This window comes from Tamandua tetradactyla, chromosome 17 (assembly GCF_023851605.1).
Source record: "Tamandua tetradactyla isolate mTamTet1 chromosome 17, mTamTet1.pri, whole genome shotgun sequence".
NCBI lineage: Eukaryota > Metazoa > Chordata > Mammalia > Pilosa > Myrmecophagidae > Tamandua > Tamandua tetradactyla.
Window position 1 is genome coordinate 5,242,468 of NC_135343.1, and position 26,542 is coordinate 5,269,009.

Genomic DNA, 26,542 nt, shown 5'->3' on the forward strand with positions numbered 1-26,542 from the left:
GCAACTGGAGGGCAGAAGCTCTCATTTTTTTGCACACCAGGACTTACAGCAGTGCCCATACAGACACATACTGGATACTGGATGCCTGTTGAACAGCTGAAGCTGAAAATAAGATTCAAGCTGAATCCTTATTATTCTGTCTTGGAGGCTTGTCCTTGCCAAATATTTTTTTTTCCATAAGAGTCTAAATAATTTTCAGTACCATTTTATCATTTGTCATTTTCATTTTCAGCATCTCAAGAGCATTCTGGGATGTTATTTTTATCTATCTCTCCTTTTAAATTGAAGCAAAACTGGAGTTTCAGTTCAAGCATGGGGTGAAGGATCACAGCATATTTTTTCTTATATAATACCTGTTTCTATTGTCAATAGAATATGGCATTGGGTGGGGAGGCTTTTAGCAGCAAATCACTATTCTAATTAACAAAACCGAGAAGGCTTCTCTTTGTGGTTGATGCAACTGCCACAAATACAGGAGCTTAAGACGTGAGACTCAGGGACCCCACTTGCCTCAGTTTTCTAACCCACTGTTCCGGAGGCAGCTTCAGAAACTCTGCCAGGACATACCATACACTTTACCCCACCCTCTCATTGCCAACTAGTATTTTTTTGTATGAGTTTTTTCTTCTTTATTTCTGGAGTGATGCAAATGTTTAAAAAATGATCATGATGATGAATACACAACTGCGTAATGATATTGTGAGCCACTGATTATATACCAGGTGTGGAATGTTTGCACGTTAAGTTTTATCAATATAAATATTAAGAAAAAAAAAAAAGCTCCTCCAGGACCCAGAGGCACGCTCAGAGTTGCGGCTTTGTCCTCCCCCAGAGGGACACGCACAACTCAGCGTGGCACGTGACAGAGAGTGGCCACACTGCAGGCCAAGGAGGGACACGTCACCATGAAGCCTCAGCTCTAGCCCATTGTGCATTAGCAAAGAGCCACACTTACATGTCATCGAAGACAAGCTTCTGCCTCTTGCAGTCCCTGTGCCCGTTGGAAACCGGAGACCAGGGCTCCGTCTGCGGCCTTGCCTTGTTGTGGAGGAGGTTTTCGGGATTGCTGTGAGTTGCTTTCTAAACAACAAATAACACGTGAGTCTTTGAGAAACGAGCCACCTGGCTGAAAGAGCACCCATCAGTCCCACTGCTCTATATTGTAACTGATGGTGCTCTCCATGTAAATAAAGAGAAATAAATACATGCACGTTGTCAAACGCCGTTCTCACATCAAACAGGAAGTCGTGCTGGCCGGCTCACGGGGGAGCAGAAACTATGGCTCGGCGTCAACCGGCCTGAGCACAGGCGTCTCTGCAGGTGGGGGCCGGGGGGGCAGCTCTCAGGCCCTGCTGCCCCGACCCCTAGGCCGGTGGCCTCCAAACTGATTGCACAGTGGAGGCATGGGGGGGGGGGCGTGTGGGTGCGCGTTCTGCAGGCCCCACCCCAGGGTTTCTGACTCAGCAGGGCTGGAATGGGGCCCAAGAATCTGCATGGCTAACACGTTCCCATGTGGTGGGATGTGCTAGTCTGGGGGCGGAGCTTTGGGGTCCCTGCGCCATCCTATCCCTCACAGAGGCGAGGCCACGAGGCCACAGGGTTGGCTGTTCTCATTGGGCATCTGTGAAGAACAGAGATGCCAAAGGGGATTTGAAGAAATTATTCAATGTATGTCTAATAAAGGAACACCATTGATCTGTGGAGAAATTAAAAGATCATATTTCCTGGGGATATATATTCCCTTCTACAAATCTTTACAGAATACCTATTATGTGCTAAACACATGGATCATGAAACAACTCTTCAGTTACGATGTGCAAATTGATTTCTCTGAAGTCATTAAAATCGAGTGTACCCAAGCTGCTTCTTTAAATACAGACCTATTTTATAGGTGACATTTTAAAGATTAGGTTTAATTTTTATATATGACCAGGAAAATATGACGTCAAACTTCCAAATCTGTCCTTAACACCCTTCAGTGGTGTCCATCCGCCCTCAGAAAGAGAACAAAAGCAGGAACGTGGTCTTCCCCACCTCAGCCCGGCCTTGTCGACCTCTCGGCTGCCCTTTCCTGTGCTCCCTTGGCCTCTCCTCATGCACCAGTTTTCAGTCTCCCTCACGACATCTGTACAAGCTATTCCCTCCACCTGGGATGCCCCTTTTCCCTTTACTACTATTTGTCTCTTAGATATCCCACATCAGGGGCCAACAACCTACAGCCTGTGGGCCAGACCTGGCCCTTTGTAAATAAAGTTTTATTGAAACCCGTCATCCCACTCGTCCATACCCTGCCTACAGCTGCTTTCCTGCTGCAGCAGTGGAGTTGGTGGGCATGACAGAGGTGACCCACCGAGCCTGAACTCTACGATCTGACCCTCACAGGAGGGATCTGTTCAGCCAGAACAGTGTGGTGATGATGCAGGCATCTTGGTTGTCATGACTGGAGATGCGGGTGGTGCCACTCGACTCTGGGGGATCGAGGCTGGGATGTTAGCAAACACCCCACAACGCCCAGAACAACCCCCAAGACAAGGAATCATCTGGCCCCAAATGTCACTAGTGTCGAGAAACCCTGCTTTGGAGAAGACGTGCGTTAGGATGCCAACCCCAACCTAGACCCAGGCCCCTGCAGAAGAGCTCCTGGAGCTCATCGTGTTCCCTTGTGGGCACTGGCTGGGGTTAATCACGGATGGGGGGGACCCATGTCTCGGCCACTCTCCCCAGCCACCCCACAGGCTTCACGTGGACACAGACTCAATGTGTGGCATTGCTGCTATGCTCAGACACTGTGGTTAAGTAGCAGCTCAATAATCTGTTCGAGGAAAGACGGACTAAATACAATCTGTAATTGGTTTAAAATTCTCTGCCTCACAGTTGCTTGCAATATAAGGATAAAACCAGAATTGGTAGCTTTTTATCCCATGTCTTTCTAATCTGGATTTCTCAGATTCTTTCAGCCCACATTGAAGGATGATTGTTCTCAAATGAGGATGCATAAAAGGATAGACTTCCTGGTGATGTATTAACCCGTAGACTCTTGCAGGGTCTCTGGTCAACTTTCACATCTTTAATTCATAGGACAAAGCATTAAATACGCCCCCCCCCATCCTTCTTTGAGTGTTCTGTTCTTATTATTCCCCTGTCTCACCAAGTCCCACCTGCTCTTAGGGGCACAGTGGCCCGGAAGACATGGGAGAGTTTGGAGTTGACGAGGTACCCAGAGGGGGAGTTGACAGCCCACTTTTTATTAGGCAAGGGTGGTGGTGAAGAGGGATTGACACATAGCATTAGCTCATGGGTATCCCCAGGTGCTGGGTTCTTCAGAAAATGTCTCATCTAAATTTTATCAGCCCCATTTTGCATAGAAAGAAACAGACTCAGAGATTAAACATGACCCAAAGGTCACATGGCAGTGAAAACAGGGGGCCGAACTGTGAACACAAGGTGTGGTCCTTTGCAGGGGAGCCCAGGGCCTGGGAAAAGGCTCCAGAGATGGCTGAAGAGAAGGCAGTGGCTGTGGGGTTGGGGGCCAAGTGGGGTCCTGCAGGTTTGGGGGTGGGGTTTCGATCCTGATTTAACTCTGCCCTCAGGCAAGGAATCTTTACAAACTAAAGGGGTGGCTGGTTCAACACTTGATTTACTATGTCAGTATTATTTCCTAGGACAGTATTGCTTTGAGACCTTTTCCCTTCAGGATGGGAAATAAAATCCTGCTTCCTTTGCAAAGCCCCAGAGGCTTGAAATGCCTCCCCACCCCCCACCCCCAGCTTCTTCTTCCTCAGCCTCCGTGGGGAGAGGTGAAGGGGCGCCTTTTGCCAGGTAACCCCAGAAGCAGCACTGAGGGGTTCTTCAGGACACCCCAAGTGTGCAGTTAGACTGAGTGAGGCTAGGGGGAGCTGGGGTGCAGGTGTGGGCTCCACTTCGTCACCATTTCAACTGGGAAAGGGGCATGAACATACCGTGAGGTCTCCAGTGTGGGGCTGCAGCGGGTTCTCGCCTCTGTGCTTCCTGCCGGAGGAGGCAGAAGTGAACAGACCATTACTGTTGGGTCTGGAGGCAGCGACGTCCTCGCTGGGGTATTTGTGTTTCGATGCATCAGAGAGGGGCGAGACAGGTGACCGGAGCATTTTTTCACTTTTATTTATTGGTATTGCCAAGCTGAAAAAGGAAATTACAGTAATGGGATGTCACACAGTCAGCACAGGGTAGGTAAATGTTTTATATACGACCCAAACCTGCCATTTAAAACCTGCTAGTGGGAAGCTTATTGGGAATGACTGCAACAGGAAACAACTTGACGGTATAAGGAGCAGAGCAAATGATAAACAAATTCCACTCATTGTTTCTTCACTCTTCCTAGCAGGACGAATCATAATTTTGTAACTTAGCACCAAAGTAAATGACTTAAGAATAAGAATACTTTCATTTTCTGAGTTTCTCACCCAAGGATCTCAAAGTATCTGACAAATTACTTACTGTTTTTCTAACAAAGCAGAAGCAGTAAGTAAGGAAAAAATTCTGTTAACAGTGATTTACAAGGTCTTCATTTCTAAAAAGACTTCTGCTAACACTTTGAGTTTGCACTAATTATTATATGGGAAATAACAGAAGAACCTGCAAAGTATGAAATAAACTTTCAGTTGTTTAGTTTCTGAGTTAAGAAGACATCAATAAGAATTCAGGACAGAAAAACTGTCATTAGATGCTACATTTTCTGATTCCTAGTTCCTTATCTTAAAATACCTTTAAAACTAAACAGCAAAGAAGAGGGACTCACTTATATTCGAGTTGTTACAATGTATACCATATTGTTAGTTTATTTTTTAAGAGAAGCATTTTGGGAGCAGCCTGAAATGAACTCAACCCTTGCTAATTTGGGAAACTTATAGCGGGCACCTGCCTGATAAAGTTAGTTAAAAAATAACAGCAAAGGCTGTTAAAAATTTAGTCATTATCCCTGGGGCTGCAACAGGAATCTTAATCACACCCGTTGGTTATCACTGCAAACAAGCCATTAAAAGTCACTGCCTAAGCAATTTCCTTCGTTGGTGGCAATGGTGCAGAAATTGCCAACACAGGCCTCAAAAACAAATGATAAAACGGAGGTTCTTAATGTTATTCAAATAGATCCACGTGGCGACAGAATTTCTGGAGATGGATTTCTGGTTTCTGACAGATTTCTGGTTCAAAAAGCACTGTACATCTAACCACTTAGAAAGAAGTGCTCTGGAAAAGTGCCTCAGACAGAGCAAAAAGGGGCCCACCTAGGGATAAAGAAGGCATGGATGCTGAAAATGGATGTGAATGTACCTTTCTTGAAATGTGAGTGAAAAAAGTAGTATTTACAAGTTCATATTATTTCATATAATGTGATTTTAAATGTGCATGTAAAACCCAGTTATTAAATTGAATATTGCAGTAGATGGTTACATCTCCTACATCATTACAAGTACACAGATTCAAGTTGACCAAAAAATTATTTGCAGCTCCTCTTTGGGATGGGATGGGGTGTCACCTTATTTCAGGACCACCTTACTGTGCTGGTAAAACTTGACAGCGGCAACTGCATTTCGAGACTTTTCCAGACCACCTTTCCTAGAACAAACTCGAAGTGCTTTCATGTGCATTGTGCCATGAATTAACCTAAGAGGAATATAAGAGCTCTGAGGCACTTCCAGGCAAACTTGGCTTGAGAGCAGGAGTTTTTAACCTGGTATCTGTGACCCTGGATGGAAAAAAAGTCACATCTTCATTTTCACTAATTGCTAACTGAAATTCAGCATTTCCTTCAATTAGAAATGCATGCAAGAAACCACAGACATTTTCATAAAGTCTCATACAGTTGTTATAGACCTCTTGAAATACTGTTGACATTCAAGTCTACTTAGAAATCACGGCAATTAGACCTGCTAGGGAGGTCAGTTGATGGATTAACACAGAAGCGCATATATAACCGTTTGCCACATTGGCAAAATATCTTGGGACCACATTTCCCCCATTCACATTGCCCTCTGCTGTGGGCAAGTCCAGCTCTTCCTCAGGCCATAACTTCAAGAGCTCCTGCCTTTCTCTCCAAGGTGACCCCTGACACTGGAGAGGCCCGTCCGTGTGCATCCCGGCTCTCCAATCTCCTCTCTGAGTTTTAGTACCGCGCTACATCTTTTCCTAACCTTTCGGTTTGCATTTTTATGTGCTGTGCTGAACATTAATCTCCTGCTAAAAGTTCTTATGTATACCCAATCAGGGAGATTGCACTGTGTCTTAGCAGAGGAAAAGTGGCTTCCAGGTCGTGGTATTTCTAAATGGAAAGAACTGCTATGACAGATGATAAGCTACTGGCTCATAATAAATATCTGGGACCTTGCCTTGCTGGAAAGCCATTTACCATGCAGGGGATTCCATGCAACATGGGTGTGTCTGAAATCCTTTAGAGGCATATGGGAAGGGCCTTGCTCCCTGGCAGCTGAACCCTGCAGGCCCAGAGGCTGTGTGATGCCAAACTTTTCGTCTACATTCGAGAGCTTTAGGTACATCCTATGGAGACGCCTCTTAAAGCTTGTATTTCTTCAACTATGTAATAAGCTTAGTGTTCTTATGAGTTTAGCTGCTACTACTGAAATAATGGTTTGAAAATCCAGTTATTCATTTTTCAGTGGGAAAGGTATGTCTTTGAGGGGGCAGTGCAAAAACTGTGTGTTTTAAATGATACTTTTTACGCAAAGTGACTGGTCTCTCATTACACAGAAATACCTTATGCAGCCAACCTGGACCTGTGTCGTGAGCTGCCCTTCCGGGAATAATGGTAACCCTTGGGTTAAACTGAGAGAAGCAAGTCTGGAGATCCAGATGGAGATCAATCATTAAAAACCTGACTCTTCTGAACACTTACGTTCACTTCAAACTCTGCACATGGATGTTTAGAGCAGCTTTATTTAAACTGACAAAACCTAGAAGCAACCAAAAGGCCCTTTAAGAGGTGAATGGAGGATGGCACTGTGGCACATTGGACGACTGAGTTCATTCAGCGATAAAAGGAAATGAGCTGTGAAGGTACAAGACAAGGAAGAAACCTTAATACAAACTGAGATGTGAAAGATCAGTGGCTACCGGGGGTCCAGGGGGAGGGAGGAGAGATGACATGGCAGAGCCCAGGGGGGTTTTAGGGCAGTGAAACTATTCTGCAAGATGCTGAAACAGTGGTTAAGTGACCTCAAGCCTCTGCCAAGACCTACATACATGTAGGACACAAAGCGCAAACCCTAGGTATACTGCAGGCTTTAGTTTATAATAATTTATCAATATCGGTTCACTGGTTGTCACAAATGTAGCACACAATGTTACTAATATGGGAAAATGTGCACCGGGGAGGCGGAGGTGGGAAGTCTGTACTTCCTGCTTAGTATTACTGAAAACCTCAAACTGCTTCAAAAAATAAGGTCTATGAGAAAGAAAAAAACCCTCTTTCTCCCCCAAGATGGTGCATGACTTTCAGACCCACCTGGCCCTCCTCCCACCTCCGCCTTTGGGGGACACACATACCTGTTGAGGTTCATGTTGCAATGGTTTGTAGAAAACGTGTTGTTGGCAGGTGCGGTCAGCCGTGCAGAGCTCTCCTTCTCTCCCAGGGCCTTCTTGACCTCCCTGTAGTCGTCTTCGTTTTCACACTGTATGGAGTAAGAGGAAACCCATCAGCTTTGGCTTTCAAGAGGCCACAGCACGCTCAGGGGACTGTCTTCCACCGGGAAAGCCCCTCAGTGAGGCCCGCCGGCACCCCGAGGGGCAGCGCAGTCAGACATGCCTGCCCGGGGCTCGCTCCTGCTCAGCAGCTCCACGAACAAGGGTGCAGGCGGGTCAGGCTTACGACCCACAGCTTACCGAGAAGAAAGCCACGGCGCCGTGATCAAAATTCTGGAGGGAACATGCTGAATTCTGAAAACTGCTCTGCTATCAACAGACCTAGGGTTGTTGAAGACCTGTTCTCGATTCATTCTGTAGCCTCAGTTGTCACTCATTATGGCATTTCTTGATACCAGACTGAAGCAGAACAAGTGTGTATTCTCAGGGCTTAATGCGGTAAGGGCAGTGAGAGGCCTGGAGCTTTTTCTTCCTTCCTTCTTTTTGAAATTCATGCCCTTTATGAATTTTAAGCAGCGGTGTCATCTCTTAGTGCCTTAAATTTAGTTAACAATACTATTCAATGACATCTTAGAATCCTTAAAGAACCTTTTAATAATAAAATGGTACCTTGGATCTCATTTCCACAATTACGTTCAACTTTAGACTTGTATGAGACTGCAATGCAAAGGCAGTCAGTCAAGTTCCGTTTACTGTGAAATAGCAGGAACATGTGGACAGTTTACATAGGGTTCTCTGTGGCACCTTCCAGGAGACAAGGATCAGCATCAAAGACAGACTCTAACCTTCTCTCTTGGCCGGGACCATGTCGCCACCCGTTCTATGGCCGGGGTCCCTAACACTCACACCAAAATGGGTGCCCTCGTGGGGCCCAGGCCAAAGCTCTGAACTGTCAATCCTTGGCTCAACGGCTCCAGGAGGGCAAGATTCGGCACTTCTGGCAATCCGGCAGCCAGTCACCCACCTCCAGCACCAGGATGCTGAGGTGAGTGCTACACAAATATACTCTCCCTTCTCGTGTGTCTGTGTTTACTGATGAGCCATTAGATTTTGAGGAGAGTTGGATAGCAGGCTTATTAACATAAAATAGCCATCAATAATAAAATCATCAAAATACAGAATATTTTGGAATGTATACATATGTCTTTTTGCATATCTCACTCCGTATACCCCAATTTATGATATCTAGATAGCTATACATATTTCTAGCCTATCTGTATGTTTAGCAATTTCTATCTCTGCATATTTCCTACATACCTATCTCTCTCTATATATATGTATTTCCATTAGTCTAGCCATTTACCCACCTGTCCCAGAGGTAATATCCAAACTCATCACCAACTGATGAACTGATTGATTCATTCAACAGAAATTAATTGAGCACTTACTAAGTGCCAGGTAAAGTATTACATGTTGGAGAAAATAAAAAAAATCTGATGAACTCCAATTCCAGCTTCTGAGGACCTCAAAATGTAAGCCACTGAGCTAAAAGAAAGAGAAGTGCAGAGTGGAAACAGAGGGAGGAGGTATAAATTCGGATTTGAATTTTATATGGCTTCCAAGAACGTCTGCCTTGCTTCTACAGGTTTGCCATCTCCCAAGCAAGCTCTCCTAACTGGCACAAAGTTCTGAAGGAGGTGGGTGTGGGCACAATACCTCTGAGTGAAGCAAATAAATAGCTGACCATGCTGGCAGGGAAGGGTTTGAAAACAGACTCTGGCCACGCCATCAAACAGACATTCAACAAACATTTAAGGAGTGCCTACTTTATACCAGGCGCCCTTCTAGGTGCTAGGGATACATCCATAAACAAAAACAGACAAAAATTCCTACCCTAAGGGAGCTTCTATTCTCCTAGTCTTCTCTCCTAACTGACCACGCCCCCACCCCCTTCTGTCCCTGCTAACTCACTACAGAGTCAGTGCTGTGATATCCTAGTGTGTCTCATATGCTGGTGAGTGGAGAAGTAGAGATGATAGAATTTGATGTACATTATCTTTGCATACAGAGATATCGGGGATGCCGCGGAATGGCATCATGAAGTGCATTTTACTGCTTTCTTCATTTTCAAAGACTGAGATCCACCATGCGTTTCGCGTTTTACATGTGTCCAGCTTATAGTCTGCCTCTGTGCCCACACGATAAGTATTTTCTTTGTGGTTACTTCCACATGTAGGGGACCAGGGCTTAATGGTCTAAAATCGTATTTATCTCACTGGCCAGCTGTAAGGACATAAAGGCTGCACTAAAGCACCTACCTAAGTGCCTGGCATATGAGTGTCCAGTAAAGGTAGGCAAGGTTCCTGGGCCTCACACACTACTGTCCAGCAGCCTACTTATGCTCTGCTACCTTGGCCACAAATTCAAGGAGCGCCCCCCACCCCCTCCCTACAGCCCGAGGCCTACCTTGCGTTTCCTCTTGGACTTTGGCAAAGCCTTTTCGGGGGGTGCGTCCAGCTGCGCACCGTCTCCGTCCTTGGCAGCGGGAGCACTCAGGACCCCGGGCTCCGGGGGCAGGTGCTCCGGAATCCGGGTCAGGAGGGTCAGGTCAATTTTGACCCAGAGAGACCTGACCTCGTCACTGTCTTTCAGCGGGGAGAGAAGTTCGTTGCGGCCGAAGGGGACGAGCGTGTAGAACTGCTCGTCCAGCTCCTTGGCGAAGTCGCTGGAGGTCCTGGCGTTGATGGAGCCCACGGGCGCGCGGGGCGCGGGGGCGCCGCCCAGGCTGCCGGCCGCCTCCTTCAGCCGCTGGTCGCTGCCCGGGGCGGGTGGGGGCTTGGGCTGCGGATACTCCTCCTGCTCCGAGTCCAGCTCCGAGGACGCCGAGGAGGACGACTCTGTCTCGATGAACTCCTTGGACTTGGGGACGATCCTGCTCAGGCCCCGCGTGCGGCGCTTCTCGCAGGTCACGGAAGAACGCAGCTCCTTCCGGTGCCCGGTCCTGCCGTTGCCGCACGGCCGGGGTTTGGGGGGCTCCGGGGCGCCCCCCACGCCCGCCCCCAGCGCGTCCCCGGCCGCGGGCTCCTCGGGCCGGTGGCCGGTGGCGCCTTCGCTGGCCAAGGTCCTCTCGGTGCGCCTGGTGGGCTTCTTGGCCGCCGACCTCCGCGCTGGCGCAGGGGCGCTCTCGGCGGGTGCGCCGGGCACCGGGGGCGGCGGGGCGGCGCTGGCCACGGCCACGGGCGCGGGCGGGGACTTCTGCTTGCCGGCTCTGCTCCCCGGAGCCTTGTTGGCTGTTCGCGGCCGCTGCTCCTCTTTGCAGGCGCTCTTGAGGTCCTTCTCTCGCAGGCTGGTCTGGCAGATGTCGGGGAGCTTGCCGCCCTCGTGCACCTCCTCTTTCGCCGGGGTGTAGTACTGATTGCTCTCTGGCCCCTGGCTCTCATTCTGGATCAGAACAGGCGGCTTGTGGGGATTGACTTTGTTTAGCCATTTATCCAGCTGCCACTTGTTAGAGGGCGCCGGCTCAGCCTGCAAGTAGAAAACCGGCAACAAACAAAACATCTTTTATGAAAGGCTCACTTAACAGGGGCCCGACTGTTTTTATCTTGACTCACTTCTCTAGGGGTATGAACAGAAAATGAATGGACTTGCAGCAAAGGAAAAATGGAAGCCGTGGGTCTGGGTGACAGCTTTCAGCAGGCACAGTGGATCAGGGCTGGCCTGACCCTCCCTGGAAGGCCGTGGGATCCAGTGTCATTCCAGGGAGGAATTATTTTCCAGCCCATTTGGAAAAATAAGTGGGATGGCACTCTGCCTTTTACAACCCAGTTTGAGCACTTTTCAGTGTTATGCAGTGAACTTATGTGGGCATGGCAGGTAGGCAGAGTGATTTAACAATAGAATCAATCACTTTGGGAAGATGGTTCGTTTTGCAACACCGAACTCACATTTCAAAAGGGACCTGCATGAGTCTTATATGCCTCGGTGATTTGAGGCGATTAGTTCATCCTCAACCTACCTCCATCATCTTGCCAGAAAAGTCCCAAAACGAAGATTCCTGCAAGTGGGTAGGCTAACTTAGAACAAATTCTATCTGGCATAGACTGGTGGGTCAAGTGAAATTCCAAAAACACATGTGAAATGGTTAGAGTCCCTAAGGATCTATATATCATTTAAAAAGGTTATGAACCAATGAATTTGAACGAATAAAGTTACCTTTATACAGTATCTGTGATTACCAATAGAAAAGAGGTATACTGGTAAGTACTGAACTTTAGCCAGAAGGTTGATTGTGACTATAAGTGAAATAAATGGTGGAAATATTTTGAGTGATTAAGTTGAGGTATTTTCCTTCCCTATACCTTCCTACTTGAGAATCCACGGCATCTGTGGTTCCAGAGACCAGCCTAGACTAAAGACGTCTTTGCTTAGCTTTGCATTTCAAACTTGGTTGGTTAAAGTCCAGCGCAAGCCATGCTCCCTGTGGGAGAACACAAAAGTTTTTGAATAATACATTCTAAAAGTTTCCTATTGTGCGCCGAGCTATGTTCCCACAATGGGGTCCATGGTAAGGACAGGTGGGGGGTCCAGAGCATACCCTAGGCAGCCAGGAACTAAAGGGGTGAGGACAGGGCAGTATCTTAGACGCAAGACCATCTAGGTCCTGGCCAGAGGGCCCACGGCCACAGAGGGTGGACACCAGGCAACCAGTGCTTGGCAGGGACCTTGGTCTGGAAACCTGCTGGTTTCTCCCAAACGGGCAAGAGCAACTGCACCCCAGGGGTCACAGCAGGGCATCTAATGCCCTGGACACTAGGGCATTTCTTTCCACCAGCATGAGGGCCCGAGGCCCCTCCCAGGCACCACAAGGATGGGGAAGCTTTGTCCTGTGTTGGCAGCCATCCTGGACACCAGGGTGGGAGAAGAGACCCCCACGGCCCCGCGGGGAATCTGCTGTTTGATTTCACTCTGCTTGGCTTGTGCCATGCCACCCAAAGGACCAGGCTTCTAGAGCGAGTTGCAAAAGAACAAAAACATACATCTTTTTAGCACCTGAGTTGTTCTACTATATAGATTTGGACCCTGCTTTATAAGTAGAGAGTATTTTGGCTTCTCCAGATAAAAAGAACAATGAAACCTACACGGGCTCACCTGGTACATTCTGCAACGGTAGATGCGTGCACTTTTTAGAGTAATAAAAATTCAGGAAAAAAATCAGAGAGAGCAGGACACAGAGCAGCTTCTTTGCAAAAGGGAAGCCTTCGCCTTCCCCAAGATTTGCTGCCAAGTGGCTAATTAAGTAGCAAACAATTTATGGCTCCTAACTTTGTCTCCCCTACCCCTGCATTTCTCTTACTAGGTGATCTCTGGCAAGTGACCACTGGCTAGTCAGTGACTTCTGTGCCTCTGTTTCCTAGACAAATGAGACCTTCAAGGTATGAATGGAAGCCACAGGGGCCTCTCATGTGTCTCAGGCAAGGGCATGCACATCTATGGCAGGGCCCAGTGCTCACACTGGACCTGCCACCACAGCCCCAGCCCCAGCCTCCCACGGGCCCATCTCTTGTTTGAAAGGCCACCGAGGCTGCCTGGGGCCCAAGCATGGCTGCACACATGGGGGTCTGCACTAAATCTCACAGAGGGCACATTACTGTGAAAGGTGGGGTTTAATCCATTTAGTGTGGGCCCACTGCTGAGTGCTTTAGGCTCACTTTCTCTGTACTCCACAGCTAAAGAAGTCAGAAGTACCATTTTCAGTAAGTCGCTACATCACTCCCTTCTTCAAGGATTTACAGGGACCTAAATGCCCCTCAAATGAACTCCAAATTCCTCAGGCTGGCTCCCGAGTTGCATGTAAACTTCCCGGTCAGCTTTCATGGACATGTCCAACGTGCCTCCCACTTTACACTTATCATCTCAATTACTCCTTAGTGGTCAGAAACGTGAGCATGCCTGATCTGTACATGAGGCTCAGAGAGGGTAGGTGATATGTCCAATGCCACACAGCCACAAGGCACCCACCAAGACTCAAAATCTCCACTGGTGCTTTGTCTTATTGTCCACTATTTCCACACCTAAAATGACAGAATTAGTCTGAGTTTTGGAGAAAACACTAACACCGAATGCTCTTTATTATACTCAATTGCACAGTCGTTTGCTGTTCACATGGGTTTCCTGCATGTATGTCTCGGGTCTATAACAGCCAAACCCTCCTTCTGGGCCTGGGTCGGCTTCTGTTCCCTGCACCCCTCAGAGCATGAGAAGCAGGCCAGGGAGGCAGCTGCCAGGGCTCGGCTTCTAAGAAGTTCTCTCAGTGACATTTAGAAGGCAGGTACTTAAACGTCTTTGAGCAACTCACAATGCACTCACAGTGTGTTTTCACTCAAATGATAAGATTTGTGCCTCACACTGACCTCCCCAGCTAGGCAGAGCAGATGCATTAGCCGTTCTGGAGCTGAGGCACTTGTGGCCAAGGAAGCCTAGATGACAGTTAAGTGGCAGTGGAGGAGGGGAAACACAGGGACTCGAGCCCCTTGGCTTGCTGGTGGCTACAGTCCATTTCCTAAGCCGCTGTCCTGGGGTTTTGCCAGTGTTTTGGCTTGCTTACTTGCTCACTCCTTTATGTTTTCAGCCACGGCTCTCCGGTTAACTTCTCTGGGGACGAGCTTGGGTTCGTGTACACATTCCCTGCGGTGTCCTTTGTCCCTAGCCTCATTATGTCCTAGCCAATGCCGGGGAGCCTGGAGGCACCCAGCTAAGGAGAAGCTTGCTGAATCAATGAGCAACTCACCTTACATTTCTGCTGATATTCAAGGAGGAGCTAGGGGAGCATTTTCTAAAATGCGCTTTTAGTTTCTATGCCCCACGAGAATGGGTTCCACGGTGGGATAAATTTGGGAAACACCCCAATGGAAAAACACAGTTTCTTGGGTCAGCATTAAGGGTTCAGGATGCCCTCAGTAAAGACATGGGCTGGATTTACTTTATTCCGGCACTCGGCAAACCCATGTGCCCAGCCTCCGTTTTCCACGGAATACCCATTACTTGGGGAAATGCGGATCCAGGGAACACTGGGTGTGCGGATAAGCCGGCTAGCTAGGTGTGAGTAGATGTGCAATGCCAGGAAGGAAGAGAAAACTCAAGTGAAAAAACTCAGGCTGAGAACAGCTAAGCAAACATCAGGTCTCAGAGAGGCCCACAGCCACGGAAATGCTGCCTTCAGCAGCTGGCTGGGGGAGATGGCAGGTGTGGCATTACCAACCACCATGTGCCCTGGAAAGCAGGTGGCTTTCAGCCACCACAGTCAGACAGAACGGCTCCCAGGGAGCTTCATGAGCTCAGGGGCTCTCGGGTGCTGGCACTGGGGGGCGGAGAATGCGGGTTAATGGGTGCCCCCCCACCCAGCCGTCATCAACAGGGGTAGCCAGGGCCAAGAGCATTTTGCTTCCAGGTAGCGGACACGGGTGTGAGCAGTGCAATGTGAGGTGCCTGATGTCAAAGAAAAGAGCCGATAGGTGACAGTCACGTGGCGTGCAGGAAGTCTGGTCTCACTGCTGTTCATCAAGGGTCCGGGCCAGCTCAGGGACGATGTGGGTGGTCAGTAAGGAAACTGCCACTGACAAGAGTTTTGGCCTGCAAACTCATTTTATTTCTAAAGGAAGTGTGTCTGTATCAATCTTGGGGAAAGTGCTAAAAGAAACCTTACTTTTATTCCAACTAAGACGTGATTTTCCAGCAGAAGGAAAGAACGGGCAGTGTGGCTAACACATCACTGGCCACTTCTGCTCTCCCTATGCCTAGAAAAGCCTCAAGCAATTTAAACTTCCAGGCCTTCCTTAGTACTTCTGCTCCCTCTCTTCAGCTAAGGCCTCTTTGATAGCTGCTGGAAGGTGTGACAAGAGCTCAGGTCTCTGTAATTATTGCAGTGACATTTACAAGGAAGTTGCTTAAAAGATTTTATTCCTGTACTTCTCATAGGCAAGGATTCAGCCTCATTCAGGAGCTCTCAGGTTCACATTTTACCATAAAAACACAATTCCAAGTTCACGAATTTAATATACAAACTCAGGAGAACCTGGACATGGAAATTTTCACAGAACACTAACATTTTTTATTTGTTCTCCCCTTGCCCCTCTTCCTTATATTCTCCCTGGGATGTATGATTTCTTATAACAAAATGTCCTGGAGTTTCTCAGAAAATTATAGCATAATGCTTGCTTTGAAGGAACCTGCTTAACTCTTATGCTTTATTCTATTTACCTCCCCCTGTTTTCTGCTGTTGTTTGTTTCAAATTACCCCCATTAGAATGTCAGCTCTTGAAGACAGGGTCTTTTTTTTTTGTCCTGTAATTGCTGCATCTAGGAGCCAAGCACAGCGACTGTGGCAGGTGCTCAATAAGTATCTGTTAAACGAATACTGAATGAATGAATGAAAGTGAAATTATGAAGAAGGAATAATAAAAGCCAGGGTTATATCAACACTGCTTTTTTAAAGTTGATTTTACTAAAGGCCTTAACCTTGTGGGTGTGTGAGAGAGAGAGGAGAGAGAGACAGAGAGAGGGGAGAGACAGAGACAGAGAACGCGTGCTGCATGGAAGGGAGAGAAAGAAGCAGGAGAGATGGCTTATTTCAGGATGAGTGAAGAGCTGTAGGTGCAGAGCTGTGGGTGCAAAGGGGCTGAAGAGGAAGTGAGGACTATGGGGAAATAAAACCTGGATTTCTCAGTGCTCCTGCAAAGCCTTAAGCTCTGGAGAGGACAGGGGAGGGGAGAAACCTGAGGGGAATTTCAGAGCCACTCTCCAAGCCTGAGATAAAGCGTGTCCGCTTTCAGGTGCTGCAGGGACAGAAGCTGGACACACCTGGCTGTGCTGAGGTGCGGGGCCGTGCCACTGGCAGGGTTTGCACAGGTGGGTCTGGTTCCTTTTCAGAACTTACTTAGTCCCCCACGTGGTACAGAGGGTTGTAAATAAAAAATTAAATCCTACAGTCTACGGTAATGTCAGATGTTCACATCCTCTAGAAGAAAGTGCATTTCTTCCTCCTTTAGAAGTTGGTCCAGCCTTGCAGCCTTGAGAAGTTGACATTCACCCCTCTCCCAAGATTCTCCCTGCCCTGAGTTACTATTTAATTTTCCCCTTTCCACTTTAGAGTAGATGTAGCAATGGTTTTATTGGTACCTGGTAATGTTTTTATATGAGGCACCTAAATCTTTCACACAGATACTCATCATAGCTATAAAAGGTTTCATTATTATTTGTGGGTTGATGCTAATTTTTCTTTCTACATTTTTACAAAGAAAACACAGTTAAGGTTTTATGAATATTTACAGCCCCTGTCCTTCTATTCAGTGACAAACTGCAAAAAGGTAAGATCCTGACCATGTCTAATCCACAAAACTCCTTTCCCTGGGCTCTGCCATGGCTCATCTCCAGGGGGACCTCCCTGTCCAGTCACTGTCCTGGCTGACCTTTAGATGGCCTGAGCCATAGGGCATTTCCAGGCAGCGGGGTTTCCAGCAGACATGGACATATAGGAAAGTCCAGACGGAGATTTCTGGACAATGAAGAATGATGTTTCCAAACTTCGAGGGAAGCTGTGCAATGAGGGGGACCGCGATGGGTGGGCAACCCATGAGCCCCATCACGGACTGTCAGCCCAGGGGTGGTGGCCTCAAGGTCTCTCTGGTCACAGTCCCAGGACCAGGGGGAGGCGTGGGAAAGCTGACTCTGTGGACCGACTGCCATCCTGAGGGGAGGGGAGGCCGCCGGGGTGCACGTCTTACCTCGGGGCTGGAGAAGCGGGGTGCTTTGCTGCCCTCACTCTCGCTGGAACTGCTCTCTGTTTCTGAGTCGGACCCAGAGCTGCTCTCGGAGTCGCTGGAGCTGCTGCTGCCGCTGCTGCTGCCACTGCTGCTGCCCTTGCTGGAAGGCGCGGAGGCGCTGCAGTTGGTGTGCGGGGCCAGGGAGCTGCCAGCCCGCCGGCCCGGGCAGGAGAGGGAAAGAGAGCCAAGTGAGCATGTGCGGACACACGCGGGGCATGCACACACGCACATGGGGGCACGCGGCCACAGGGGAGCCGAGGCCATGCCCGCACCCCATCACCCGGGAGCCGGATCCCGAGAGCCGGGCCCAACGCTGGAGGCGTCCTGACCCTAAACATATCACACGGCAAATAAAAGAGGGAAGGGAAGCAGGTGTCCCTGGTCACCAGGCGCTGGTCACCGGTGGGGCCACGTTAGAAGGGAAGGCAGTGTGACTGCAGAATGACCGTTTCTCTTTGGCTGCGTCTCCCAATCCTCACATCTACAACCATCCGAGAAAACGGAAGGACATCCCAAAGTCTGGGATCTTTCTGAAAATGTAGAAATGACTGTTGGCTTCATTTTTGCCCCCAAGGGAAATGTGGACGTGCTGGCAGGACTTAGGACAGGGCTGGAGACTTCTGGACAGTTCAAGGGACAGTCTCACTTTCCCGCCCCTGGCGTGGGGGGCCGCAGTCCCTATGTGAGCTGGCTTTCTGTATCACAGTAACCTTCTTTTGTCCCTTACTAAAGAACTGAAAACTACCACTTACAGGTTTCTATACATTTTCCAGACAAAGGAGAGGCTTACAGAAACAGCACTGAACATTTACACTTGATATTATAATCCACACTGACATTTACCGGAAAGTAATGGCAGACTCAAAGACAACAGTAGATAGCGATGCTTTCCAATGGTGACGAATAAACCACAACGACCCAAAGGGCGCACATCCAACCAACGAGAGTTTGAGCCAAAAAGAAAATTTCAGTACTCACATACTACTCAACATCTTCCAAGTCCTTTATTAAGTGAATTGGAACACACCTGAACGTGTTCTTTTAGGGTCAAGTTCTAAATCCAGAAAATGCAGCAATCACTATTTTAGGTTGAGCCAGCAAATATCTGTGTATCCCTGTGTTGTGAGTTTCAACAGGGCCGAGCATTTGCAAAGGCGGCTCCTTGGGAGCTGGTCAGGGCTTATGGTCTACAGTGGAGAGTGGCCTGGACCGGGAAAAGGACTCTTTTCACTCATTCTCAAAATCTTTGGCAGAGGCTTCTCCTAAGGACTCAGGTAAAGCCGCAGCATTGGGGTCAGGTATGGGGAAGGGCAGCTCATCCAGATTGGAGCCTGGCTTCTCTTCCAAGAATGGTAAGGCAAGAAGCTGTCTCTCAGAAAACCCAGAAGTAAAAACGCCGTTTCAAACTGCAGGGTCAGGGGAAACCTGGAGACTGAGCATAACCTTCCCTTGTGGCTTTTTTTCTTTCCCCTGCATGGGCAGACACCAGGAATTGAACCCAGGTCTCTGGCACGGCAGGCGAGAACTCTGCTTGCTGAGCCAACGTGGCCTGCTCCTTTGTGGCTTTTTATTTCTCCCACCAATGTCAAGGTCGATACCTAATACCTGACAAAGTTCCTCAACATCAGCCAACATCTGTACACTTCTGCCTGGCCCAGAGGCAGCAATTTCTTTACCAGCCTATCGTGAGTGTCTGGTATTGAGCGAGGTATCTTGGATCTTGAGACAGAACTGGGGAAGGGAAGGTTAGTGATAATGGGGCTGTAGTATTTCCTTCTTCTCTTTCAAACTAAAATCCATCTTTCCTGTTGGCTGAATTGTGATGGCTACTCTCAGGGGAGTCCTGAAAGAAAAAGAGCCTGTTGGACTCCGAATGCACGTGAGCATCTGGGACCCATGGTTACAGTTTGGTCAGCAGGCCCCCCAAACACTGGGTAAAACTCAACAACGCATGACCAAAGGACTTCCTCATTACAACAATGGAGGGGACAGACATGGAGGAAAGAGATAAGTACCCACACTCCAGAAGGACATTTACTGAAAACTGGAGAGTTAAGATGAATGAGAACGCTTTGATTATTGGTTTGATATGATTCTCGAGGCTCTGATCACCGGCCAATACTCTCTACTTGCTTTAATTCAAACATAAAAGGACGCGTGATGCTGGTTCTATGCATTCACCGGCTTTGTGTGCGCAGCGGAGGCTGCGATGTGTGTGGAATTCCCTGTGGCTTTCGCTGCAAAGTGATTGACTGCCTTTTGAAAAGTGGCACTTTAATTTCTGGGAAAACATCCATTAAACGTTACCATGCTGCCTTCCTTTTATGACTGCTATCCCACAGCAAAGAGCCATACTAGCCCAAGGAGACAGACACTCAGATCTGAAACAGACAGGCAGAAAAGCCTGATACGATTATGCTTTCCTTGCTCAAATGAGGAAATTCACTTAAAATGACAGTTTTACCTACCTATTATTTGTTTTTCAAACAGCTGAGGGAGCCAAGAGTTCTAGGGTATTTCTCATGCTCTGCTCGCATGAGCTGGGAGGCCCGTGGTGCATCTGGGGGAGCACCGAGTGGACTCATGTTTCAATGGGCAGAGAACATGGAGCCAGAAAATAACTGCTTTTCAAGGATGGGGCAAGCGTCCCTGGACTTGTTATGTGCACACTTTAGGGAGCATGGGGTAGACTACTGGGGTGAAGCTGAAGCAGTGAATGAAAACAGGCCACGGGGAGCTTCAAAAGCTCTGTTTAAGAGAGGAATTGTTCCTGGGAATACTGCAGGTCAAACATAAAACAAAATTGTTTAGGTATATACCCAATGAGAACAGTTCTGTTTTCTGGAAGATAATTTCGGTTTGAATTATATCATATCAAACCAATAATCAAAGAATCATATCAAACCAATGATCAAAGCGTTCCTCATTCATCTTAACTCTCCAGTTTTCAGTAAATGTCCTCAAACCAGCTTTTACTTTTTTTCATTTTTTTTATAAGGTGGCTATAGTTTCAGATCAAATAGTACTGTTAAAGATACTAAAGTGGAATCCCGTTGCCAGGGAGCTGACTGATCAGAGTTTTGGAATCAAGCATTTGTTGACTTTTTACAGTGTTGAGCAAAAAGAAACTGCAGCTTGTTCTAAAATAGTATCACTGAGGCAGTGCCGATGGCACGTCCGCAGGCTGTGTCCCTGTGCTGGGCTTCGCTCTGTCCGCATAGTGCCAACAGGGCAGGGGACCTGACTCCAGGATACAAACGTACGTTCGTACTTCTGAGAGAGCCCCATGTATTCCAAACAGCGTGTTGTCCCTTTCTTTGGCTGCAGTGGCACATTCTCACAGAATGTGGCCCAGGCTAAGTGTGAATACTGACCAAAAAGAAAAGACCTGGGGCATAAATGGCGAACCCTGGATCTCACAGTCTGAAGGTAGCGCCTGCCTGCCAATCTTACCGTGGGCCCTCAATCAATATCTGGAGCTGCCCACAAGGAATGTGTATCCTGGAGTCGGGAATGATCTTCCTGAAGAAGAACACATTTCTCACCATCTTGACAAGCCAGGTCTGCTTGCAGCTGGGAGCCTTTGCACATGCTGTTTTCTGTGCCAGAAAGTCCTTTCTCCCTTTCTTCTTCTGATTGCCTCCTACCCACTCTTCAGAAACGCGTTCCAGCATTACCCTGGTCTGTACCGCAGTGCCAATGGAGTGTCCACAGGCTGGGCGGCTCTGCTGGGCTTGGTGTCTGTCACACACTGCCACCAAGGCAGGGGACCTGACTCCTGGGGGAGTTTTTCCCAACTCCCCCAGGCATAAGGGATATTTTCTTTCTTGGTCCCTCGAAGCATGTTGCCCATTTCTCTATTATAGCATTCACCATATTAAGGACAGGCCTCATCTAATTTATCCTTGTGTTCCCAGGGCTAGCAGAGGGTCTGGCATAAAGAGAATCTTATAAATATTGATTGAATTAATAAAAGAAAAATGATTCTTGATATACTGTGTACATCAAAGTATTTTGCTATACTATGAAATAGCCCATGAGGCATTCATATACATGCTGGAGGTTTATTTTTTCTTTTGCCTTGGGGCTCCCTAGGATTTTCTTATAAGACGGAAAACTTTAGAAGCTACTATCTCTATTAGAGGTTGAAAATTGTAACCACAGGGGTCGGGCAAGTGGCAAAAATGAGTGGAATGAGGAATAAGAAAACAAAAGTCAAATACACGATGATAAAAGTCCAATATGGCCTCCCAACTGGATAAACATCAAACTGGAAAGTCCTGTCTGGTCTAAGGCTACTTCCTTAAGCCAGCATATCTCTGCCATATAGGAACAAGAGGCTGGTATTAACAAATCTTCTGACTTTTCAAAAGTAGCCTCAAATCTTGATATTTATTGCAAATTTCATAATTTTAATGTGCTGGCAATTAATATGAAAAGTTTTAATAATGAAACATTCCATTGTATGGTTGGCATGAACACCTCTGCAGATCAGATGCAGTCAAAGAAGCACCAGTTTAAGACCTCTGATCCAGGTCTTGCTATCACATAGTCCGAAAGCCTAGGATGATTTCATTAAGAAGAGAGACCAAAAAAAACCAGGCGGAGTTTTATCTCTCTTAAAGATTCAGTTTAACAGGGCCAGGAACAAACACGTGTGCCCACTCTCCCAGGCCATTTACTTTTTAATCTTAATTTTGAAAAATTACAGATTCACAGGAAGTTGTAAAAAACAGTACAGAGATGTCCCATGTACCCCTTACCCATTTCTCCTCCATGGTTACAGCTTTTGTTACTTTAGCACAAACTCAAAACCAGAAGATTTACAATGGTAGACTGGGTGTGTATCATTCTATGTCACTTTATCACATGTGGAGATTCGTGTCACCATCATTGTAATCAAGAGACGGAACTCGTCCCATCACTACAAAGATCTCTCCCATGCTGCCTTTTATAGTTATTATACCCACCATTGCTAACCCCCGGCAACCAACAATCCTGTTTCTATCTCTAAAATGTTGCCATCTTGAGAATGTCACATAAATGGGATAATTCAAGTATGTGCCCTTTTCTAAAATCAGATTCGAGATATAATTTACATATCATAGTATGTATCCTTTTGAGATAGGCTTTTTTACAATCGGCAGAATGCCCTGGTGACCCATCTAAGTTGCTGAGTGAATCAGCGGTGTGCGTACCTTTTTATTGTAATATTCCACGGATGTTTACCTGCTCTCCCATTGTTTAACCAATCACCCATGGAGGGTTGTTTCCAGTTTTGGGCTATGACAAATCAAGCTGCCACGAGCCTCTGTGTAGATTTTTGTGTGGACATAAATGTTCATTTCACTGGGATAAAAGCCAAGGAATGTGTTTGCAGGGTTGGATGGTAAGTGCATGTTTAGATTTTTAAGAAACTGCCAAAGTATTTTAACAGTTTTGGCTTCACATATTTTGCAGCCCTGTTATTTAGTGTGCACACATTTAAGATTCTATTTTCTTGGTGGAATGATCCTTTTATCATTATGTAATATCCCACTCTGTCCCTGGTAATTTTCTTTGCTCCAAAGTCTACTTTCTCAGATAGTAATGTAGTCATACCTACTTTATTTTAATGTTTTCATGATGTATCTTTTCCCATCTTTTTACTTCATCTTTTAATAACCTGTGTTGTTGGATTTGAATTTTCTTATAAACAGTCTATAGTTGGATCGTATTTTTATATCCATTCTGCCAATCCCTGTCTTTTAATTGAATTTATGTCTTTTACATTTAATACAATTATTGATATTTAGAGCTTAAGTCTGTCATTTTATTCTGTTTTGTGTGCGATCCTTGTATTCTTATCCTGCCTTCCTGTTCCATGGAAAGTTTTTTTTTTTTAAGAATTGTATTTTGTTTTAATGTTTTAAAATTTATCTCTTTGTATAGCTTTTTAATTGGTTCTCTCAGTGCTATATTATATATTCACAATTTATCACAATCTTCTGGTGTTGTCATTTTACCAGTCTGAGGGAAGTATAGAAACCTTATCTCCTTAAGTGTCTCAAATATTTCTTCTATATACATTGAGAATCGCACCACCACCGTTTTAAATTTTGTTTCAATCAGCGAACACAATTTTGAAAACATAAGAGGAGTAAGAGAGTTTATTGTATTTATCCATATTTTTACTCTTTCTGTTCTTCATGCCTTCCTGATATTTCAGGATTCCTTTTTTTTAAATCATTTCTCACCTCTTTCAAAAACTTTTTAGTTATTCTTTTAGGGTAGGTCTGCTGGCAACAGATTCTCTTAGTCTTCTTTCATCTCAGAATGTTTTCATTTTTCCTTCATTCCTGAAGGATATTTTGATGGGACATAGAATTTTGTATTGACAGTTTTCTTTCAGTAATTGAAAAATGTGCCACTTCCTTCTGGCTCCCAAGTTTCCTGATGAGAGATTCTGGTGTCACTTAAAGTATTTTTATTGTTTACCCTCTATAGGTAAGGTGTCATCTATCACTGCTTCCAAGATATTTTCCTTTGTCTTTTATTTTCTGAAGTTTGACTCTGATGTGGCTCTTAGAGTGGATTTCTTTTGTTGTTGTTGTTTATACCAATTGTGGTTTGCTCAGCTTCTGAAATCTGTAGGCTTTTGTAAAACTTGGAAAAATTTTAGTTCTTTATAGTATGAATACTTTTCCAGTGTTACTTTCTTTCTCTTCTTCTTACAGGATATGGGCCACAGAAATGTTAGATATTTTGTTAGAGTTTCACAGATCCCTGAGGCTTATTCTCTGCCCACCCCCACCCCCCGAGTCTATTTTTCCCTTGTTGTTCATACTGGGCAATTTCTACTGTTTTATCTTCAAGTTCACTGATTCTTTTCTCTGTCTTCTCCATCCTATTTTCTGGGCTCACCCAATGAGGTTTTTAAATGTATTTTTTGGTTCCCAAATTTCCATTTTTTTAAATGTCTTCTATTTCTTTGTTGAGACTCTTTCACTTGTTTCAAATGTGTGTGTGGTATGGATGAGTGATTTTCTATTGTATCCTGAACATTTAGGTATTCTGCTTTGAAACTCTGGATTTTAAAAAAAACCTGTTTTAGCAGGTCTCCACTGACACATGCCAGCGGGTGGAGGGGTGGAGGGGAGCACAACAGCTGGGCTAGAGACGCTCCCCATCTGGCCTGTGCTGATGGGGTGGGGGTAATTTTCCCCACGGTGTTTGGCTAGAGTAGAGAGGTTACCATCTAAAATGTTTCTATTGTGCGAGGCTACCCTGGCGCTTCAGCTAGAGAGAACTGTCTTCCTGGGGCTTCTTTTTCTGTTTCTATTGGCATTTCTAAGTTGCTGACTTTTCCAGAATCCGTTTGGAGTTATAGGAGGCAAAAAGAAAACCCAGGGGACTTACTCCTGTGTCTTTCCTTGAGCCCGAGTTACTGGCCTTTGTTTTCGCTCCACCTTTCCATCTTATGTTTGCTTTGTATTTAACCTCCAGGGATTTTAGCTGTATTAGTGAGAGGTGCCTCTCCATGTTGTTCTAGAACTTGATATTTAGTGAGTGAAAAGGAGCCCTCTCTCCATACTTTCACCTTCCAGCTCTGCTTAGTTATATCAGAGGTTGATGAATGAAACAGCCTCTACTGTGGTTCCTACCCATTTTATCACCCAGTCAAATTAGGCATTTAATAATGAATGGGTATTAAATTTATGATCACAGACAAATTAATACATGATTATTAAAATGATAAATAATTGTTCATTTAAAGAAGCAACTGTTGAGGGAATTATGCTCAGATTTTAAAAGGATGTGTGCGAAAGCTAGAAAGCATACGTCAACCAGGATATGTGAAATGTGGTTTGTAAAAAATGTTAAAGATAAAGACGTAAGTAAGTTATGTTCAGAGGAAATGACTTGGAGGTAAAGGATGGTATTGATGCTGACATTTATCAGGAATCCTCTTTGTGCCAGGCATAGCAGAGCCAGAGCAGCGTGCAAGTATGTGTGCATATGTGTGAATGTGTAAGCACTGAGTTTGTGTGATTGTGTAAGAGACTTCTGAGTGTAAGTGTGAGCATGTGTTTGTGTGAGACCAGTGTGTAAAGTGTCTGCATGTGAGCATGTGTGTTTGTACTTGAGTGTGTACATGAGTGTGTATGTGTGAGTGTGCACGAGTAGGTGTGAGTGTGTAAGTGTGTGTGAGAGTGGACATGTAAGTGACATGCAGAGCAGTCAGCTGCTCCCAGCTTCTCAAAGGAAAACCCTCTAACTACCAGAACCAGTATAGAACCATTATGCACAGATGAGATCAGCTATGTAAACTGTAACAAGTTATAATATGATCTGTTGACAGGGTAAAAGCTGCACATTTTTCATTAAGCCAGAAAATCAAACAAAAACTCTATGAATACGCCTGGATGGAGCAGCCCGTACCTGGGTGAGGGACAGTCAGGCTCCAGCAGAAAAGGGGACTCAGCACAACGGACAGCGCCTCTCCAGCCCCCAGTTTTGTTTACTTTAAGCCTTTGTCGTTCCTTGTGAGGTCGATGTTACTTTGCCCTTTTCTAGGTGAGGAGAATAAGGTCTAAGGATGTTAAATAACTCCTCCAGACAGGTACAGCTGATACGGGGCAGGCCTGTGATTTTTATTTGCAGAAATCTACCCTGTGAAATCATCAAGGGTGTTCAGGAACATTTATCCACGAGGATATATGCTCTTATTTTATTTGCAATAATAAGGGACTTATAAACAACAAAGTGCCCTCAAACAGGGGATTAGTTTAAAAAACTAATACTTTTTGGTACAATGTGGTTATTACAAACTTATAGGAGGAGAATACTCACTGGTATGAAAAATCCTCACAGCACATTTGTGAGGAAATGGGTTTTCTCTGACGCCTGTGGGCAGGTGGTAGAGAAAACGATCAGGGATTCTGAGGCGTTGACTCTACTTTTTTTTCCTGGGAGAGCAAGAGGTTTGGCTGCCTCTGAGGTTTTTGATGCTGATGCTAAATAAATGGAAGACCTAATCTAACCCTTTAGATGGGTGTGCCCTCTTTCTCCACCATTCTTTTGGCTACAAAGTAGCCTGGTCATACACACACCCACATACAAACAAGCATGGGAGAATTATGAGGACTGCATATTTTTTCAGCTTTTCT

General features: G+C 46.2%; 1 protein-coding gene across 3 annotated transcripts in view; it reads right to left on the reverse strand.

The window, feature by feature from the left end:
• AFF3 (ALF transcription elongation factor 3) overlaps positions 1–26,542 on the reverse strand; it is a 586,201-nt gene that overhangs the window by 31,785 nt on the left and 527,874 nt on the right. For all 3 annotated transcript variants that reach the window (XM_077133878.1, XM_077133880.1, XM_077133879.1), the window contains 5 exons: positions 17,355–17,538; positions 10,042–11,100; positions 7,540–7,664; positions 3,960–4,158; positions 956–1,080 (listed from right to left, as the gene is read on the reverse strand). In XM_077133878.1, coding sequence (XP_076989993.1) covers positions 956–1,080; positions 3,960–4,158; positions 7,540–7,664; positions 10,042–11,100; positions 17,355–17,538 — 1,692 coding nt within the window. The remainder of the gene's footprint in view (positions 1–955; positions 1,081–3,959; positions 4,159–7,539; positions 7,665–10,041; positions 11,101–17,354; positions 17,539–26,542) is intronic.